Source organism: Euprymna scolopes, chromosome 7, assembly GCF_053919585.1.
Source record: "Euprymna scolopes isolate OS-2025 chromosome 7, ASM5391958v1, whole genome shotgun sequence".
NCBI lineage: Eukaryota > Metazoa > Mollusca > Cephalopoda > Sepiida > Sepiolidae > Euprymna > Euprymna scolopes.
The window spans coordinates 95,062,417-95,085,673 of record NC_136488.1 but is presented as its reverse complement, the minus strand read 5'-3'; the positions used below and the strand labels follow the sequence as shown (position 1 = coordinate 95,085,673).

Genomic DNA, 23,257 nt, shown 5'->3' with positions numbered 1-23,257 from the left:
AATTCATTTATTAATACATTTCTTTGATTAATAAGTAATACATCTTTAAAATTTTGTTTAACTCCTATGATGTTTCCACACATAAAGGCAATTAGAAAATATGTGTGCGTGTGCATGTATGATGTGTGTGGACTGCTACAGTAAAGCCTCTTAATTCCGTGTCAGTTGCTGATAATTCACCTGGAAGAATCAGATTGCTTTGCTGCCTGGATGTCTTCAAAAGAGCTCGGGATTGCCACACCCCCTGATGGACCAGATACAAAATGTAAGTGAATCACATAGTTCAACATAGTTGAAATCCTGTCATTTTCCTAGATAGTCGTGCTGGAATGTTCTTGGCTGTATCTTTGTCAGCTTCGAGCTTGCCCGTCTTAGCATTCTTTTGCATAAGTTTACTTTAATATAAAAATAAATGTACTTACTGTTTTTGATCATTTATAAGAATAGGTTGACAATTAACTATTTTGTAAATATTCTTTATTTAATTTGTGCAAAGAAGCACACTAATGTATTTGTTTTAAAGAAAAAAATCAAAATTGTAAACTTTCTTTAGCCTTCAAGAAACACTTATTAAAAGACCAAAGATAGATATTTTTACTTCTCTCTCCTGATTTTTTTCTCTTTTTCTTTTCTTTATTTATTTTTTCTTTATTTTTCCTTTATTTTTTCTTTATTCTTTCTTTATTCTTTATTTTTTATTTTTCTTCTTTTCTTTATTTATTTTCCTTTTCTTTATTCTTTCTTTATTCTCTTTTCTTTTTCTTTTCTCTTATTTCTTTTATTTTTATCTCTTTATTTTCCTCCTTTCTCCTTATTTTTCCTCATTTCTTTTTTTCTTTTTTTTTGTTCATTTTTTTTCTATCTTTATGCTCCTTTTCAACTCAATAAAATTTAAAAAACATTTTTTGTTATTCTATGCTTATAGAAATTAAAGAGCGCACATTAATATTCAATATCAATATGATGCAGCTTGGACTATATATTATATACTTTCCATCCAGAGCATTTTCATTTAATTATTGACTATATAAATTGTGTATATTGGGGCAAACTTAATACTAATGTAATAATTTAAATTATATTTATGTTGTGTGAAAGCGTATGGAGGGATAATTCTAAGAAATTTTTCTTTTTTTTTTTTATTATCATCAATTCATTTGAATTTCTTTTTTGATGTTAAAAAAAATACTAATGAACGTCTGGTTTAAATTCTATTTCTAGTGTTTTAATGTGAATTGTGATTTACTGGATTCAACCCGTTACTAACAATTAATATTTTGCGTTTGTTTGGAATCCTTTTTTATTTGTGTAGTTTGATTTTTATTCTTAGTTTAAAAGCATACATATTAAATTCAATGAAAGTTTTTAACATTGTCTTACCAGGAAAGTACATTGTTACATAAATGGATTAAGAAATTCAAGTTTTGTTTAATTAACTGAATCAAATATTTCTGTGTTTTTCTTTTTATATGTTCATTATAGGTTTGAATTTGTTGATAGAATTACAAATTGCAAATTTATGACTTCATATTGAGAAGAATGGAAATAAATTCATAATGTATTGGAAAATGTCACTTTATCAAATCACAACTCAAATTTTGGAAAGTTTTCCCCTCCTCTCTTTTTATTTGTTTATTTTTTTTGCTGAAAAACAATATTCATTTTTTTTAATACGGTGTTTTATTCAGATTCCCCACCCTCACCACATATTGCTCTTATTATAAATATTGGTAAGAAAATATTGATGGGGTGAAGGGGTAAACATGACAAAAAATGTTTTATAATTTGAATTCATTGTTGTTTATGAATATATCATCCCAGTAAGCTTTTTATTTTTGCATCCATTTTGAATAGTGACCTGAAGAAATTCAGCTGATTTCCAACTAAAACTGAAACCTGTATGTAAATGTGTAACCAAACATTTATGTGTGTGTGTATATATATATATATATATATATATATATATATATATATATATATATATATATTAGCAAATGATTAATAAAACATGTTAAAAGATATCTTGAAAAAGAGTTAAAAACATATGTTTTTAACTCTTTTTCAAGATGTCTTTTAACATGTTTTATTAATCATTTGTTCATATTATAAGCTCTATTTCCTTTTCGGTTTTATTGAGCTTTTACATCTGGTTGAGATTACTTGTAAATATTAACTCTTTAATATTTATAATATATTTTAAGTTTACCATTTTGATTACCTTGGTAAACTTATTGTAATTTTTATTTTTTTATTTTTTATATATATATATATATATATATATATATATATATAATTATATCGGTTTTTCAGGCCGGTTTAGTCTTTTTGTTTTGTATTTGTATACAGTGTCCATTGCCTTTTCAGACAGTTTTACAATACTTTAAAGAATTGTGTGTTTTTTATTATGCTATAACTATGGTTTTATGCTCTTGTGATTATTTGGGTTTAAATTCATGCTTTATTTTTCAATCATTCAATAAGATTTAAGGATAATAACAAATGACTAAAAATCCATTCTTTACACCATCTGATGATTGCAACGTCTCTTCTGTGGGAACAAGGTTGCAGAGAAGAGAAAAGGGCAGCACCTACTTTATTACAAAGTCTGTTTAGAACTCTATCAAGGCAGGATAGGTGCTTTGAGCAACTCCTACCCAGATGTGGCAACAATACTCCATCCTAGGACGTATTTGGCTCTTATACAAATAGAGAATTGTATCAGCAATGAGATATCTGCTGGAGCTGCAGAATAATCCAATGGATTTGATGTATCGATATGCCTTATTCGGTGGGAACAAGAGTAAAAAAAATCATTATGTATATGTAGATAGGGATAAGATTGTTTATTATCTTCTCCCTATCTATCTATGCAATGATAAAATGTTTTATTATAAATTAAACTCTTTATTATTATCATCATCATTATCTCCTATATAATATTTTGACTGCAGAAATTCTCCTCTGGTTCAAAGTATCGTAGGTTTGCAATAACAGATGCCACATACTAATTCATTACGTCTAGGTTATTAGCCACTATCTTATGTAATTTTCGGACACAATTTTAGACATATTAAGGCATTATAATAAAATACTACATTGTATCTTAAGAGCAACACCATCACAATCATGACATCTACAGAGGAAGGAGTCCCTATTTTTTTCTATAAATATTTAGTCCTCCCACTGTTACCAGTTGACACCGGAACCTATTCTACATTTTTCTATGATACTTTCATTGCACCCATCATAACTGGTTATTAGCTCCATACACATAAGATAATCTTTCCATTACTCAATTCAAAAAATAATAAATTCTCCCTTCTCAAAATCTGCCTTACCTGATTGGCTGAGACCAGCCAATTCTATTATTCCAGAATACATTTCTTCATACATAAACGAACGCTCAGGAAATTTTCCAATATGGCAGCACTCTCTACATGAGGCAATCGTGCTGAAAAAAAAATACCAAATATAAACATATACTGTTAACCTTACACTTATCTATGCACAAAGTGCCTACACATCAATACATCCCCCCCAAAAACCCTAACAAAAAAAATAAACAATTTTTCGATTTGGGAGCAGCCGTTCTCAACCCTTACACGATGCTATTTTTTTGTTGTTTTGTTTTCGTTTTGGGGGCATTTTTTTTTTTTTTTTTTAATACTTAAATTTTTGTTTTTTACATTTTCTATTACTATGGACAATTTTAATTATATACTTTCCAACGATTACCTAGGCTTCAACCGTGTTACTTATTGTTTCAACCGCTTCCAACCCTTACCCCATGTTACTTTGTTTTGTTTGATAAAACATTATAAAAACTTTTTATTTTTATATAAAACACCTTATTAGACGCAAAGGCTGAAATAAAACCAGAAAAAATTTCATTTTTATTATTTTTCATCATTTTATATTAGACTAAATTTACAGCAATTTAGGCCGCCATGTTGCTTTTAACAATTGGCCTTTCTAAACTTTGACAGATTGGCCTTTTCAAGGCCAAACTTGGTCTTGTATACACTCTTAATTAAAATATAGTTCCGTGAAAGAGCATAAAAAAGGCCAAATTTGGTATTAAAAAAGGCAATCTGTCAAACCTTAGAAAGGCCAAATTTTAAAAGCAATATGGCAGCCTCAATTGTTTTTGCTGATTTCTCTTTTCCGGACTCATTATCGACATTGCTCAAACATTAACTTTTTTTTTGTTGTTTTTTTTTTTTTTTTTTTTTTTACCTTAGCTCCAACTCACTAATTTTCTTTAAATTGACGACTTTTATACATCTTTGACTATGTTTATTAAGACAATCTCTTTTAACTTAGGCAGAGACAAGTAGTTTTCAAGATATAAAGACATGCATTATGCATTGTACTGCAGTGGCTGCCAGATTTTTCGTACGTGTGATAAAAAATCTACTTCTCTCCAATCAACACTGCCACTCCCCAATTTTTTTTTGGGGGGGGGGCTTATACTCTTTCCGGGTGGATATGCTGACAACGAATATCAATGTCAAATTTTGGGCAAATACTTTGACAATCCCGCTCCCTCATAAAATGAAGTGTCTATTCCAAAAGCCGTTCTTAGCATGAGGAGGCTGGGGGTGTCAATTCTGAAAGCCGTTCTTAACATGAGAAGGTTGAGAGTATCAGTTCCGAAAGCTGTTCTTAACATGGGGAGGTTGGGAGGTGTCTATTCCAAAAGCCTTTCTTAAGATAGTAAGCCATAGTTTAATTTTTTATGAGTGGGGGGGGGGGGGCATGCTTCCACCGGTCAAGGCCGGTTAACGGGTCCTGCTAGTTATTAATATTATTATCATTACCAATATTGTAATCATTAATAACATTACCATTTTATTATTATAATCCTTATTACTACCTTAATTTTTATTGTTAGTATTACTATTATCTATACATTAATACGATAGCATGTGTGTTATTTTCTGTGTGACGCTTACATCCAGCTCATTTAATCGTTATGTGCTTCCATTTCTTGTCATAAATAATTTTACCAAGAATTCTACATAAGCTTTGGTTTCAGTTTCGATTATAGCTGATGGCACTTAAGTCATCTATTTTTTTTTTTTTTTTATAAATAATTTTATCAAGAATTCTTCATAAGTTTTGGTTTTGGTTTCGATTATGGCTGAAGGAACTCAAGATATATATATATATGTATACATATATTTTTTTTCAAAAGTTTTTCAGTTTCGATTCAAGCTAATGCACCCAAGTCATATGGATATATTTTTTTTATTTTTGAAATCGCAACTTTATAACGTATAAAAATCGATAGAACATTAACTCTATAATAATCTATACAAATTCTGCAAGAATTAAAATATATTTAAGTTTACTTTACGACTGGGATTTGCCGAGCGTTCATGCTAGCTTAGATAAATACTTTTGCAGTTTTAACAAAAAAGCTACACTAATATCAGAGCATCTCCATTTACACTGAACATCTACAGAATGCCAACATCAATAAATTACATATGAATGAGTTCCCTGCAGAATTTTCATAATTCCACCTAGTCTATATATTAATACAATAGCGTACGTGTTATTTTCTGTGTGACGCTTACATCCAGGTCGTTTAATTGTTATGTACTTCCATTTCTTGTAATAAATAATTTTACAAAGAATTCTTCATAAGTTTTGGTTTCAGTTTCGATTATAGCTAATGGCACTCAAGCCATTTAATTTTTTTATAAATAATTTTACTAAGAATTCTTCATAATTTTGGTTTTGGTTTCAGCTGATGGCACTTAAGTCATCTATTTTTTTTTTTTTTTTTTTTTTATAAATAATTTTACCAAGAATTCCTCACAAGTTTTGGTTTCGATTATGGCACTCCAATAATCTATTTGTTAAAAATAATTTTATCAGGAATTCTTCAGAGGTTTTGGTTTTGATTTCGATTATATAAATAAGATGATTCCTGAAAGGATGAAACACTAGTGTCTGTAGGTATTTAATAATTATTATAGTAAACAACTAGCAATTCTGCCCAGCTTTGCTCGGACCCTTTGTACTGTTCATTACTTTACGTACCTATGTATATATTAAAAAGTGTGAATATGTACGGTAATGCCTTTCTATATAATAGTCTTCCTTAACTACCATAGAGAAAAGTTGGTAGAGACCGCAGACGTCAATTTTTTCTTTAACTTTGACCCCAATTTTGATCCCTTAGCATTTGTTTTGAGCTCAAATAGAATTATAAAGTTAGATCCCTGTCCAAGTAATCTATCTCTAAAATTTCAAATGTTTAGACTCAAAATTGGCGGAGGAGTTTGGTAGAGTTCTCAAAGGTCAAATCGTTGAACTTTGACCCATTAACAGCAAAATTTGTGGCCAAAAACCGATTAAAAAGATTTTCCCAAACCTCAATACCCCTTATGCCAAATTTCGAATCTGTAGACTGAAAATTAACAGAGTTATTTAGTAGGAAAATGTACACAGACACACACTTTCACTTTTATAGATTATATATATATTCATATGTTTGGGATTCTGTTTCAATTCAAGCTGATTAACCCAAGTCATACAGATATATTTTTTATTTTTGAAATCGCAACTTTATAACATATAAAAATCAATAGATCATTAACTCTATCATAATATACACAAAATCTGCAAGAATTAAAATATCATATTTAAGCGTATTTTACGACCTTACTATGCCAGGCATTCCTGCTAGCTTGGATAAATACTTTTACAGTTTTAACAAAATAGCTATAATAATATCAAAGCATCTCCATTTGTGCTAAATATCTACAGAATGGCAACATCAATATATTACATACTAGCCTAGGTGCCCAGCGTTGCCCAAGTGTTAGGCGATGTGTGTTGAGCAAAAAAAGAAAAAACAAAGTTGTATTAGACAGGCAGGCTCGAACCTATGATGCGAAGGCGGAAAAGAAAGTGGAGATGTGTGTTTATGGGCGAGAGAATCATCAATCACAAAACTATAACATTAAGTCTTGACACAATGATATCTTAGCACATACAAAAGACAATATATACTGATAAAAATTGCTTGAGTTTTTTAAGTAAATACATTCAAGTAATTAAAAATATTTAAAAAAAAAAAAACAGAAAAAGCAAAAGGAAAAAAGAAAGATTATTTTATTCTGATATGACTACTGTTTTAATGAAAGTACTTATTTATAAGTATAATAAAGTTTAAAGTCATTAGACAACACCAAAGAAATAAATGCTGTTTTTTTTTTTTACTTGTGCATTACGAAATAAATTCAGTAGTTATAGTTAAAGTTATGATTTGATGTGATTGTTGTAAAAAGATTATCCAAATTTGATTTGATTGTGTAGTAATGAAATTATTTATGGAAGAAGAAAAGTCTGCTTGAAAGCAATAAACTTATGTTTGAAGGAATGTAGATGTTATTTGAAAATGATCGTTCATTAAAGAAAAACCAATAATATGAAATAGGTATAGAAACTATAGAAAAAAGTTGTTTCTAATGATCAGACTAAGAATTCTGGCATCTTGTATTCTTAGGAAGGAAGTAATTATTGAAATAATTTAAAAAATAATTTCTGTTACATTAAGAAATAACATGGTGTAAAAGAGTTAGTTGGAAGGAGTAAATAATTAATAAATGAAAGTCCTTATGATAAAAAACCACACAACTCAAATTAAAATGTTTACCAAACATAATATCTATCAAAATGTAAAATAATTATTCCTCTTTAAAAAACAAACAAACATGTACTCTACATTAAAGAATAAATTTTCAGTATATCTCCCTCCTTTTTTTCTTGAAATAAATCTTCTGCATTAAAAATCGATCTTATGAAAAATCAAAGAACTCAGTTTTTTTTTTTTATGTTATCTGTTAGTTTACAAATACTACGTGCGTTGAAAATCAACTGGTGTCAATTCAAACAAATCTCTTTTGTTTTTCTTACATTGTGGGGTCTTTGAAACCTAATTGATCCATTATAATTGGTTTAAGAATTTAAAAAGGGTTACTTTCATAAGACTATTTGATTAATAGACTTACGAAAAAAACGTGATATAATGTGCCATTAAAATTCTTACATTCTTATATTTCCTTTATTACTGAGTAAAAATAAAATGTTCACTCAAATTAGATAAATGTCTGATATTTTTATGAACATGTTCAAACATTTTTAAACATTTCTTTTGCACTGAAGTTTTCAAAAGCATGCATGTAATTTTTTTGTCAATGTCATAATAATCTTTTTTGAAAAGTGCTGTTTCAGTAATTATAGCAGTTATTAAATCCCAATAAATAAATTCAATCACAGAAATTGAGTTGGGAGTTTATGATCTCAACTTGTTTTTATTCTTTTCTTTTTTAATTATTTATTTTATTTTATTTTTAGGAATTTTTCAACTTTATTTATTGTGGTGTGGAGGGGCTGCTAACTCTAACCTAACCGTTTCACATATGCTGTAGTATCATTTGGATTTTACATTGTTTGTGAAGTTTTCAAATTGTAAACTACTTTTGCCATTTCTAGTTTATTCCGTAAATCCAATCTGAAACATTTGGCTCAGTATCCTATAGAAGCAATAACTAATTTTTTTTTAAATTGGAGATTTTCTAAATTTACAGAATCAAGAAAAAAAAAAAACTCTATTATACATAATTTGAATTTCCTTATGTTTTTCCCCTATAATTTTCAATTGAATTTATATAGCAGAGAAATTTCATTTTCTTTTGTTCTTGTCTACATATTAAATTATTAGACCTATTACTGATGAATGTAACGTTTGCAAAGAGATTGCCTGCTGCTACTAATTCAGTGAACCGTTATATCATTCTGATAGAAACAAAATACCAATTTCCATTCTTAATAAGTGTTGAATCAACTGGAAACCTATTTCCTTATCAACAGTTTATTTTATAAGAAATGTTGCTTCCCAACAATCTCTCTATCATATATTTTTTAAGGTCAAGTATACTCAAAGATCAAGAAACAAATGAATTTAACAAGGTTTATATAAAAGTGCTCAGTAATAAACAGTGCAAAATATATTTTTTTATTTGTTTATATAAACATTTCATATTACTACACTAGTCATTACTAGATATAAAAATGTATATAAATAAATAAAAGTGTGTGTGCATAAATATTTTATTTATACATATATTTTGCCTTAATAAAACTCATCAAGTGATTAGATAAGACTATATCACCGATCGTTGGGTTCGAATACTGAACTAAAGTCATTTTTAATTGCCATCACATATTTTACCCCCACCCCCACTGATATAAACAAAATAGAAGGGAAATTGACCTATTTAATGTAAAAGGATCAAATGACACAAGATTGTTTTAATTCAGAAGCTTTTCATATTTTCTATATAAAGTGATTTACTTAAATATTTTTATGATAAATACTTTTATCCACACACACATATATAATTGATTAATTAAGTTAGGATATATTGTTAACCTGAACTAAAAACTAATATTTCTTAAATTGCTCATTATGAGTGTAGAGCTTTTATATAAATAAAATTATATAAACATTGTAAAGAGTCTACACAGATCAATCAACATTTCAACATTTTCAGGTTTCACCAGTTAATTTCATAGTTAGAAAATGAAAAAAAATGTTTAAATTCAAGATTTATACAAGATTTAGTGTATTTGTGTATATTTTTTTGTTTTATTTCATTGCATCTTATTTATCTATTTTTGGTTCACTCATTTACATGTATATCTACTATCCAGTTAAAATGAGATTAGTTTGATTTGAAAATACGGATAAATAAACTTAATTTAAAATATAAGTTAAATAACACTTTTCATTTTAAGAAAAAGAGTGAGCATGGATATAAAAAAACACTTTTTATTATTTGCTTTAAAAAAAAATGTGGGATAAAGTTACTATTTGGTTAGGCAAATGAACAGGCCCCGAGCACTTGAAGGGATGAAGGTGAGTGGACGAATGGGAGGGCCATGGAAACATGCAATTGATCCAGACATCCAGATGACCGACAGAGATATGTAAAATCTAAAGTAGATTAGATTAAAAAAGGTTGTCACCTCTTTTGTTTTTCGATGGCCTTCTGGGAAAATTTTATTTTTATTTTCTAACGAGGAAATTCACTTGGACTCTTGACAAAGAAAATGTTGAAATATTGATCGATCCGCATAGGCTCATTACAATGTTTATAAAATATTTTTTATTTATATATATTATTTATTCAGACACATGTTTTGTTGTCTCTATGATTTATAAGTGTGGCTACATCTAGTGATATTCAAAATTAACTGTGCCTGGCACTTTACTGACTGAGCCAAGAACCTCCTAGTGATAGTGGGAGAAATTGTGTTGCATTATAAATGATGTTGATGATTTTTAATTTTATGTACAATATTCATAATTAAAAAATATTCAATTATTTTGATAAGAGAACGTTGTCTCAACCTTTAAGTGGAAATCATTATTTCTTTCACTAAAGTGTTTCACCTATATATATATATATATATATATATATATATATATATATATAAGAAATTTATTACTGTGAGTCCAGAATGAGTTTACATATTGTTTCAACTAGAGGAAGATCCTCAAAGAGAGGAAATATTGATATTTTCTCTCTTTGAGGATCTTTCTCTAGTTGAAACAATATGTAAACTCATTCTGGACTCACAGTAATAAATTTCTTATATACTGCTCTGGCTACACATTGAGCACTCTAGTCCGGTTTTTTCACCACTGGTAAATAAATATATATATATATATATATATATATATATATATATATATATATATATATATATGAGAAAGAAAATTAAAGCTGTAAGTTGAACTTTACAATCAAAATTTATTGTTCGACTGAATGCTCCAAAAAAACAATTTAGAGAGTTCTTATTCCGCAGAGTTTCAAAAAAATGCTATTCTTGTTATTCTTATCATCCCCCCCCCACTTAGCCTGATCTTTCTTTAAAATTTAATCTGAAATCACTTTTTCTAATTAAGCCGATGATGAAGGTTCTCATACTGGTTTTCTCTCTTTTTATTGCTCGGTTCCATTTGACTGGAGACCGACTTTCTTTGGGCTACTGGACTGTCCAGAAAAAAAACAATTTTCATTATTTCAGCTGTTTTGAAGGCTTTCCAATCAGCTTATATGCATCGTTACGCTGGACTTATTTTGGACTCCATTCTCTCTAAAGAACTATTTTCACATTTTGGAACAACTTGAGAGGATTTTCATGCAAGCTGAAATATTATGTGCTATTTGTTTTTATATTTTTTTTTATATATCCAACATTTTTTCACTTTTTTTTTTTTAATTTTTTTATTTGGCAATTTATAATTACAATAAATTGTGGTTTCATTTAATGCCTTAACTAGCAAATTCTAGCATTGCTACAAATATAATTTGCTGATTTCTTTATGTCCTCTGATGAGAAGAATAACAAGAATAGCATTCTTTGAAACTCCACGGAATAAGGACTTTGTAAATTGTTTTTTGTATTCAGTCGAAATTGTGATTGTAAAGTTCAACTTACAGTTTTAATTTTCTTTCTCTTATAATAAGCTCTACTCTCTATTGCATATTGAGCTTTTTTTTCGGTTGGGATTAAATTTTCTATATATAAATACTGTTATTTATATTAGTTTAAAGTTTACCACTGCGTATATCAGGTAAACACTACATCCCTTTGATTTCATTAATAACTACTTCATTTACTCACATAAATTTAATATACGAAAGTATAGATTTATGTGTAAACTTGAAGTATTTACTTCAAAAGTGCTCAATATGTAGGTAGAGCTAGTTAGTAATTTATAAAATATATATGGCGACTCAATCGCCATATATATTTTATAAATTACTAATATATATATATATATATATAGTATAGTCATCCATCAACAAACTTTCGCTCTTCAGTGTGGCTAAACATGCAAGTGTCTCAAGTTGTCATATCTGAAACTCTGTTGACACTTTTAACCATAAGCCATTTGTAAGCTAAATCTCAATTTTTATATAAGTTTACAAGAAAAGCTTATGACAGTACTAAACCCAGGAAACCAAAGAAGTGGCAGGGGGGATATATTGTCAGCTACAAACATGACTCATCACTATATCTAGATGTAGCAAATATATCCATACCAAGATTCGAAACTCAAACAGCCTATTACATCCAAATGTCAATCAAGTATCTACAACCACTGCACCAACAACCCTACTTACAGTAGAAAATGTTCTGGCATTATACTCAGTCTGTTTACATATGTATTTATCATGCTGTGTATATATATATATATATAGTACAAAACTTTGTTGAAATTCAAAGACTTACATTTTTTCTTTTTTATAACTTTTATTTATTTCATCTTTGATTTCTTCATTACAGCTGTTTCGTTAATGGGATGGCAATTTTATGATTTCATGTGTTCATAAAAATCTCCTTTTCCTCACCAACTCATCAAATGCTATTTCCATTCAATGTTACTAACAAAAAGTTAATTTTGTATATGATAGACCTGGTGTTTTCATTTGGGGAAAAGAGATTCCATCCTCCCATTGTTACAAGTCGGCCACAAGAGGCTGAGCAGTTGAGACAAATAGATCATAGAATTTACTAAGAGATTATGTTAATTAGTTTGGTCAGGAATTTCAGCGAGGAAGTTTTAACCAAAAGCAGACTAATTAGGTTGTCGGTGTGAAAATCTATCAAACAGGCACAATTAGAGAAATATTAATGTTATAACTGATATTATGGGTTAGAAAGAATCAAAAGTTGTGGAGGGAAATAAAAGAATGCAAAAGAAAAAACTCACACAACAAAAAAAAGTAACAAACAATAAAACGTTATGAAAACTGTCGAGATTAGCAAGAAACTAACTTTATGATTAGAAGAAAAAATACCGTTTAAGTTTAAGGGAGTTCCCGACACGAGATTATCAAACATCAAAGACTGTTCAACGGAACTCAGATTTGGTCTTGCCTCGATTTAACTGGCTTTGTAAAACCTTATTAACATTGAAAACTTTATTCCTGGTCAACAAATCTGAAATATTTGGACTGATTAAATAATTTTGGAAAGCAAAGAAACATTCTCGCTATTTAAACAGGTAACAGAGTTTTTCTCCCTTTCAACATATTAAAATGTTGTCCTTAAATATTTAGAAAAATATGTTCGAATTTCTTCGGGGGGGGGGGGGTTAATGAATAAAAAAGGAAATTCTGACAGGAGTGGAAAAAGTGGTAAAATAAAAAGGTCAAACAAACCATGCGCTGAGACATTTTATTTGGATTTATTTATAATTTTTTAAAAACTTTTTAGTTGTTTTTTTGTTTTCTTTTATTACCTCGGTGCAGGTTTTAATGAATTCTTGTAAAGAATTTTTGTTTGGCACAGGAAGGTATGTAACAAAGCCACAGAGACGTATGCAGCAGCAGCATATCTTGATGTATGGAAATGACCAAGCTGTGGCATGAGGTAACATCACAGTGAAGGAAGGAAAGAAAAAGTGGAGGGTGATTTGAAGCTGTGTAGCATGTAGCAGCAAAAATGATTTGGAACCACATGACAGTGACAGTGACTTGGAAGCTCATGTCTGTGCAAGAGGAACTTTTAAAACAAGATGCAATCTAAACTGGGAAACAAGTGATTGACCCGAGAGAAAAGGATGTTCCAATATTGTCACTGGCTTGGAAAATTATGTGTCCATGGTTTGGTGATAAAACGACCATTAATAAATGCCTTGTATTTCAACTGAAAATGAAAAATGTGTCAAATTTCTTTCCTTTGTTCCTTTGCGACTGTCTAAGCATTCAGTGTATTCCAAATGAAAATGTAATGACCAAGTTACATTTACATTATTTGGTGCTGTAATGATATGGTCTTTTACGTAAAAAAAGTTCAAAATGAAAATAAGGTTCCTAGTTACTTGCCTCCCCACGAAGGCAGAGTTAGACATAAGGTTGGTTTTTAATGTGGGGAAAATCCAGCTCCCCAAAAAGGGGCACTCTGGATAGGAACAAAAATAAAAATTCTGTCATGAAGGATTTCTCCTCCACTGACTGAGAATGGAAAAAGTTAAGTGTAGCATCAGAACAGATACCACACTGTGATCTTGGCCTGAAAGCCAAGAAGGTTACCACCAGAAAGAATGCAGTCGCAAAGAAAGGAAGAAACAACAAACCAAGTCGAGTGAATATGTAACAACCACGTTACAAGTGTGACCTTGTCCAATCACTTTTAAGTTTTGCCTGCTACCCTTCCTGTGATTTAAAACATTCATGCTCCACATGACTATACCAGCATAATCGATTCATCGTTAGGATAAGCTGATGCTGAACCAATGCAGTGCTTTTAATAAATCCTTTGGCATGATGTGTTTGCACATCTATCTAATTATGAATTTGTCATTGCACTGTAATTGAGCGATAAAGGCCTGAGTGAGGGCCCATCATTCACAACCATACATCATGGCATTCCTTATATGGTTGCTACATAATTTACCTCAGATGTAAAGAGGAGCAACTTGCAACCTTATCCAAGGCAACAAGAAAATTTTGCCCAAGCTGCATTCACTCTTGTGGCTGCACTGAGTTCATATTCATCATTTGCACTCAGTATATCTCCTAGGTAGTAGAAAAAATCTGCTACCTCCAACGTGCTGTCATCTAATACTATTTCTTTGTAGGGAGGACCATCAATAAGATGTGCCTATCCCAGTCATCTCTTACACTTGAAGTTAAAGTCCAAGGCTAACTTACTCTTCAGGTTATTGCAGTTTTTGTGTACCTACAATAGATATGTGTTACATTGTATTGCTAAATCCTACTTATGATAATTATTAATTTACTTTTGAAGTATGCTCATTTAAGCATCTTAGAAAAAGAAAATATAACAACTTTGGATGTTTTATTACTAATGCATGCAGTTCTCATTCATCTCTCTCTTTTTTTAACTAGTTTAATTATTAAAGTGCATCAAACTATAAAATACCAATGCTAATCCTTTCAATATACTTAGCCATGCATATGATCTCATTCACACACATGTATAGGGATATGATTTTTCAATTAACCCATCTTAATTTTCTTTTTCTTTTTTCTTCCATTTTGTTTCCCTTTTTCTATTTTTTACTTTTCTTTTTTCCTTTTTATCTTTCTTTTCTTTTCTCTCTTTACTTCCGTTTTTGATCTTTTTTTTTTTTGTGGTTAGACTCTTTTCTGTAAATTTTAAGTGCTAATTAATTATGCAAATGATATAGTTTCTAAGTTTTAAATATTTAAAAGTTCACACTGACTTAATTGGCTTAGCATCCAGACATGCAGATAGTCCACTGGGAGTGATGGATTCCCAAGCTTTTGTTAAAGAGTTCATAAACGAAGAAGGAAAACTCTTAAGTTAACACTCACTTCAGTACTAAACTAGATATCTCATATTTGTTTCTCTCCCGGCTTCCTTGTAATATCAGTGATAATTATTGCAATGCAGATTTTAGTATATGCATTGCTCATTGCTGGCATATTAAAAGGTTTAAAAATTCGGTAGTCTTCATCATCATCCTATTTGGTTCAACATTCAGTCTACATACTGTCATATGTTGGCCGGCTTTTAGAAATTGACTTCCAAACTAACCTATCTCTAGCCAGGTTTTATACTAAATATTTGAACTCAGCCCCTCAAAAAAGAGACTACTTGACCAAGGAGCCATACATCCAAAGAAACCCGACATACTGTTGAAAATTAATTTCATATATTAAAAACATTAGTAAGACAATTATATTTTACTGTTGCAAGGAGATATGGTTACATTGCTTGTAAAAGTATAAACAAAAGTTTGCTGCAGTGCTTGATGGATTTGTACAGTTTCAGCTTTTTCTCAGCATATAGCTCATTAGTCAGGTGTCCCAATGTTATATGGTCCCTTTTCCTGAGGCACAGGTTCAAATCTTTTTTTTTTTTTTTTTTTTTTTTTTTTTTAACATAGGAATCACCACTTATCAAGGCCCGGAGGGAACTCGAGGATAATGGTTAATGGGTATACATTAGTCAATGTGATTATATCTTTCCCTATTGTGCCACATGCTCAAGATCAGAGGAGAGAGAATCAGAGAGAACTTGATCGTTTACGGTCTTTGATGTGCTACCATAGATTGTAGTGTCATCAGCATAAATGTTTATAAATGATGTAAGGATGTGATTTGGAAGATCATTTATATAGATCAGGAAGAGAGTTGGGCCCAGGATGGACCCTTGAGGGACTCCAGTATTAATACTGAGACCTTCTGATTTCTGCCTATCAACTACTATTCTTATGAACCAATCAGAGAGAAATGATTTAATAATTGAGAAGACATTTCCAGCTATACAATAGCTAGAGATCTTGTGAAGTAGTCCATTGTGCCATACCTTATCATTGATATGTCAAGAGCGATTGCCCTTGAGAGGAAGCCTCTGTCGAGAGATTTGCTAATTCTATGAGATATAACTGTAAGCACGTCTGCTGTAGATCTAGCAGAACGGAAACCATATTGCACACCACTAAGAAGGTTGTGTTTGCTGTGATGGTTGACTACTTCTCTATTTAACATGGATTCCAGCAGCTTACTCATGATGCACAGGAAACTTATTGGTCTGTATTGAGAGGGTGATGATCTATCACCTGAGTTCTTAAATACAGGGCATACTGATGAGATTTTCCAAGGTGTTGAGAAGCATTTCTCCTTAAGACAACACTTAAATAACTTTGTAAGTATGAGTGCTAGTTCTGGTTGAAGCTTTTTGAGCACTAATTGGAATGCCATCAGGACCAGTTGCTTTACTGGAATCAAGGTTGGCAACCTCACGTACAGTTATTTGTATGTTGCATAGCGTGTTTTCAGATACACAAGGAAATACTGGGAGTTGGCGGCCCTGGTCATAAAGGGTAGAATTAGCTGCAAAGATCTTAGCTTTATCTGATGCTGACAAGATTAACTCGGGTCCATTGATGATAGTTGGGATAGAGCACGCACTTCTGTTCAGGATTACTTTTGCTATTTGCCAAAACTGATGGGACCCTAGCCACTGTTCAGCTACTTTGGTCTTGACAGACTGAGCATACAACTCTCTTGCATTTGTTTATATCCAGCCCCACAAATTAAATAGTCTGTTTCGTATTATTAATCACACAAACAATAACATCAACAAAAAAAAAGCAGCTTAATGTAAAACATACTGTCGGAAATAAATTTCCAATATGAAAAACATATCCGAGTGTGTATGTATAGATATGAATGCGGTCATAAGCAAAGAACAAAGTAAGTAGAAAAAATTAACACGGAATTCTGCTTCTGTTGATTCAATATTTCATATCAGTAGTAAAACTTTGTCAAGAATAGCATTTATTGAACAGAAATTAAATAAACAGTAGTTGGAAATTTATTAAAAATGCTGGAAATTATTGCATTTATGATAATAGGAAAATATCTTCTGCTACAATATTCATTTAAAGCATATTTTTTTCAAATTCAAATCCACTTCTATTTGTTGATTTACATCAGTTTTTTTATACTTAACAATTTTTTTTTAAACAAACATAATTTTGACTCATTTTTTTCTCTAATTAAAAAGCATTCCAGTAAGTTGGTTTATTATATTTTATTTTTCTGTTTAAAGCAAATTAATCTGTAATAAAACATGTCCCCCTGCTATCACAATTTGTATTGTAAATAATGTTGCTTTCATTATTTTTTGAGCTAGTATTTTTTTTTTTTTTTTTTTTGCGGGGGGGGATACATAAAATTAATAACTTCCATAATTTAAATTAAATCCAATTTTTTCCCCAACTGTTTTTATCAGACTTATGTAATTATTTTGGATTTCATATCAGGTAAACATTATGATTTTTATTATATAATATGTTTTACTATTTTTTTTTTATATATGTGAGTCTCAAATGAGTCACACTGTATTCTAGACTATTGACAGGCTTGTAAAATTGATTTGATACAGCAAAGAAGTTTATGATAACAATGCTGACGATGATGATAATACTAATAATAATATTGACGTTGTCTTTACTGATCAAAAGCGTCTTTATTCTTTGCTTTTATCATTTTGCATGGCTTCTTCATTCAATGATTTCTATTGCTTTCTCGAATGTTTATCATATCTGTTTTCAGGTAATTATTTCTCTATATATCCTCTCTGCTTCAAATAATTGTACTAATGTTATCAGCTTTGTCGCTACTCTCTCTCTCTCTCGTATATATATATATAATGGTTTAAAGAAAAAATACAACATACTCTTAACCCAAAAACGGGCCTTTTCAAATGAGTTAGGCCACTCAGCTTAGAATCTGACTTACAAAATGGAGAAACTCACAACCGATATTCATATTTTATAGAAAAATGAATAAAAATAGTAAAATGTTGGGAAGAAGAGAGATAATGTCATTGGGGAAGAATAGTTAAGAAGTATAGAAATAAAGCCAGAAGTGTGTGTAATATATATATATATATATATATATATATATATATATATATATATATATATTAGCAGTTCAGCCCAGGTTTGCTCGGGCCCTATGTACTGTTCATAACTTTATGTGCATATGTATATATATTAAATGTTTGACTCATGTCCAGGTAACCTACATCTAAAATTTCAAGTGTTTAGACCCAAAATTGGCGAAGGAGTTTGGTAGAGTCTGCGAAGGTCAACTCTTGGCAGCCAAACTTTCACCTCTTGGCAGCCAAATTTTTGCCCAAAAACTGATTAAAAAGCTTGCTGCATGTCTGGATACCCTTTATGTAAAATTTCAAATGTTTAGACCCAAAATTGGCTGAATAGCTTGCTAGAGACCGCAAAAGTCAAATCTTTTGAACTTTGACCCCTTGGTAGCATAATTTTCGACCAAAAACCGATTAAAAAGCTTACCCATGTCTGATTACACTTTTTATAAAATTTTAAATGTTACGGTTAAATTTTTTTAACTTTGACTCCAATTTTGAACCCTTGACATTTATTGTTTTGGGCTCAAATCAAGTTAAAAAGTTAGATCCATGTCCAAGTAATCTACATCTAAAATTTCAAGTGCTCAAAATTGGCGAAGGAGTTTGGTAGAGTTTTCAGAGGTCAAATCGTTGAACTTTGGCCCCTTGACAGCCAAATTTCTGTCCGAAAACCAATTAAAAAGATTTTCCCCAATCTCAATACCCACTTATGTCAAATCTCACGCCTGTAGACTGAAAATTGTCAGAATAATTTGTCAGAGAAATGTACACACAAAGACAAACATACAGATAATTTCACTTTTATGTATATATATATATATATATATATATATATATATATATATATATATACACTAGCATTTCAGCCCGGCATTGTCCAGGTGTTTGGAGGTGTATGTTGAGCAAAAAAAAAAAAAAAGCGGTCAATTTTTTTAACTTTGACCCCTATTATGACCCTTTAAAATTTATTGTTTTGGGCTCAAATCAAGTTATTAAGTTAGATCCATGTCCAAGGAACCTATATCTAAAATTTCAAGTGGTTAGACCCAAAATTGTCAGGAGTTTGGTAGAGTTCTCAAAGGTCAAATCGTTGAACTTTGAACCCTTAACAGCCAAATTTCTGGCCGAAAACTGATCAAATCGATTTTCCCAAATCTCAGTATCCTGTATATCAAATTTCGAGTCTGTAGACTTAAAATTGACAAAGTTATTGCGTAGGGAAATGTACACAACACACACACACACGTTCACTTTTATATATATATATATATATATATATATATACTAGCATGTGCGCCCGGCATTGCCCGGGTGTTTGGATGTGTATGTTGAGCAAAAAAAAAAAAAAAAAAAAAGTGGTAGTAGGAAAGCAGGCTCGAACCTGTACCGCAAAGGAGGAAAAGAACGAGATAAAACCTAACGTTTATGCTGTTACGACCACCGCCAAACTGGAAGCGACATTTTTTTAAATTAAGGCTAGACAATCTAAAGGAGAGGATAACTTTCAAAAATATTGGCGAAAAAAGTGACCTCCCCCACCCCCTGTAGAAAAGTGCCTAGTTGAAGGGGAAGATATTAATGTTTTTATCCAATTTTTCGATATTTGTCGTATGAAAGATCGAACTTTAAAACGATACTGATCTCGGTAAAATCCGTTGCCTCTATTCAAAGTTTAAGGCAGACATGCAAACATACATACATACATACATACATACATTTATATATTGGTAACTAAAAATTTTCGACCCAAACTGATGAAAAAGCTTGCCCTATCTCTGAATACCCTTTATGTAAAATTTCAAATATTTAGACCAGAAATTGTCTGAGTAATTTGGAAAAGGTTGCAGAAGTTAATTTTTTTTAAACTTTGACCCCTATTATGACCCCTTAAAATTTATTGTTTTGGGCTCAAATCAAGTTAAGTTAGATCCATGTCCAAGGAACATATATCTAAAATTTCAAGTGCATAGACCCAAAATTGTCGGAGGAGTTAGGTAGAGTTCTCAAAGGTCAAATCGTTGAACTTTGACCCCTTAATCGCCAAATTTCTGGCCAAAAACTGATCACATCTATTTTCCCAAATTTCAGTAACCTGTATATCAAATTTTGAGTCTGTAGACTAAATATTGACAGAGTTATTGCGTAGGGAAATGTACACAGATACACAGACACGTTCACTTTTATAGATATATTTTTATATATATATATATATATATATATATATATATATATATATATATATATATATATATATATATATTAGTGTTGGGACGATTAATCAGAAGTGAGAATTTTAAAAATCAGGATTTTTTGAGGTATCAGAATAAGAAAAATTTGTGCCTATTTTCTAATAGCAAAACGATTCCTTTTATAGTTTTATTTGTTTCTTTTTATTTAAAATTTAATTTTACCACATGAAATGATAAATATTTATTGATTTTAAACTATCAGTAAAACTAAGATTTCTATATCACTCCCACAAGTGTATTTTTATGTTTGTGAAAATATATGAACATACCCCCCCCCCCAAAAAAAAAAAAACAGAAAAAACTCTGTTTAGCAATTTAAAAAGAATTGGAATTGGGAATTTAGAACAGAATCGGTAATTGTATCAGAATTGTGGAAAAATATTGAAAATCGTCCCATCATTAATATATGTGTGTTGCTCCAAGATGTCATTTAAGCTAGCTATTGAAGGAATAGAATTTTATTACAACCCATGAGTTTGATTTCTCTACAGATTGCTAAGCAACACATGATTGCATAATACTATAAATAAATATTTTATGCTCTTACTAACATAGTTGAACATTCTGTAATTATTTCTACAGCCCACACAACTGAGCCGATCATGATCAAACCCTGACATGATGATGGGTTCCGATTTAGGGATGGTGTACATAATTTTTCAAGGTCAAAGGTTAAGGTCATATTTAGTGCAGCTCTTCATAAACTCCCCCACCTAGGTATGGTGCGCACCAAGTTGGGGTTCGTCGCCATCCTTGAGTCCACCACAATGACGGTGGCCAACTTCTTTGTGAATTTGATTCAAATCACTCGCTTCCACCCACATTCCCTCTATCAAATTTTAACCATTGTGATTCGTTGTAACTGTTTCAATTTTTATGTGTAGCAACATAAGTGTGAACTTTGATATAATCTATTTGCTTTAAAGTTCATACTTGGATTTCAGTCACTCCATGAGGTAGTTAAACTTTAAACACCTTAATAACAGTTGCTCTTACAACATCCATTTACTGTAAGGGTACCCGCTTCGCAGGCACCCGAGCATACAACAAAGTCCTGCATGAAACATGGGTATATGATAAAAATGCAGATTGAGTCAAGAAATTATCAAGAAAAAATAAAAACAACAAATAATTTAAAGCAAATTAAGAAGAATTAAATTCCCTACTGACCCATATACTTTTTAAGTATGGAAACTAAGTTTGTTCCAGAATTATTTTCCAGGTTCGGATGTCTTATCACACTATAGCCAAAATGGCAGCCCATGTGATAACTTTAATTAATTTTGCTAAACCTAGGCAATTAGTAAGGTTTTATGAGAGTTTCTGTTGGGAGGAGAGCTTGCTACACAGACTTAGAATTAATAGTAGGGCAAGTAATTTTTTTTTTTTTTACACATGAATTCCCTACAGTAGTGACAAGCCAACTTTTTCTTTTTTTTTTATGTTTGTCAGAAAGACACTTTTGAATGAAATAAAATTTCACAATTAAAAAACAAAAAAAAAAAAAAAAAAAAACTTTAACATATTTTCAGCACATTAAAAGTATACAGGTTGGTATAAAACTAAATTTTGCTGCATTTGGTATAAGTCATTTTTTTTAATTTTTTTTTTTTTTTTTTTTTAATGTTTTCTTACAATTTCTCTACATAACTATTGTGCACTTCTACCAAATGCTCTCATTCAAGCTTTCTACACCCTTTGAACTTGCAATGTGATTATAGCTTTTTCTCCATGGCATATTGTTATTGTTGCAACAAGGTTAATGATTACAAATTGTGTACATATTGGCCATGTTTATCTACTAATAATTCAAAGATTTGTTGCTCTTTTTTCGTTTCGCTCTGGATCTCTTTTCTCTTTTGATTCCATCTTCATTTGCTTCATTTTTTTTAATTTTTTTTTTTTATTTTAAACATTTTTGAAAGAATAGAGAAAATGGAGGGAGGGTAAAAAAAAGAATAAATAAAAACATGCTCAGACAAAAAATGATTAACACACAAAAAAGATAATAAAAGACCGGAACAATGGATGGTGCTGCCATGCACAACAACACTGACTTCATCTTTGTGAATGTTTGCAGGTGGCACTACAGACGATTCAACTGATGCCTTAGTGGGATTCCGAAAGCGTGAGTTGTCTGAATGTGTTCTGATGCCTTTTGGATGTGTTCTTGAGTCATTTCCTTCCTTTTTTTTTCCTTTTTCTTATCTCTTTCAACCCTTCTCACAAACCCAACCTTTCTATCCTTCCCTTAAAAGAGAAAAACAAAAACTACATTCATTTTAAGCATTTTTTTATTTATAAAAAGTACAACTTTTTACTTATGAATGGCCAAAAAACTTGTTCAAAATCAGTGTATTAAATGCAGTTCTGAATTTTTAAGATGAGATATGAATGTTTGTATTGTTTTGAAAGGACAATTATTCTCATCTTGAGTGTTATTGGCACAATGGTTTAAAGTCTTCAAAACTATCCTAGTGACCCCTGAAAATTGACTTTTTTTTTTTAATTTATACACGCACCCT

At 30.5% G+C, this 23,257-nt stretch overlaps 1 protein-coding gene across 2 annotated transcripts in view; it reads left to right on the top strand.

The window, feature by feature from the left end:
- The window catches only part of LOC145279848 (WD repeat-containing protein 48-like), a 270,993-nt gene that overhangs the window by 214,429 nt on the left and 33,307 nt on the right, over positions 1-23,257 (top strand). The window contains exons 13-14 of one of the 2 annotated variants that reach the window (XM_080131293.1): positions 166-265; positions 22,813-22,860. In XM_080131293.1, coding sequence (XP_079987419.1) covers positions 166-265; positions 22,813-22,860 — 148 coding nt within the window. The remainder of the gene's footprint in view (positions 1-165; positions 266-22,812; positions 22,861-23,257) is intronic. The other variant, XM_080131294.1, reaches the window with a different exon arrangement.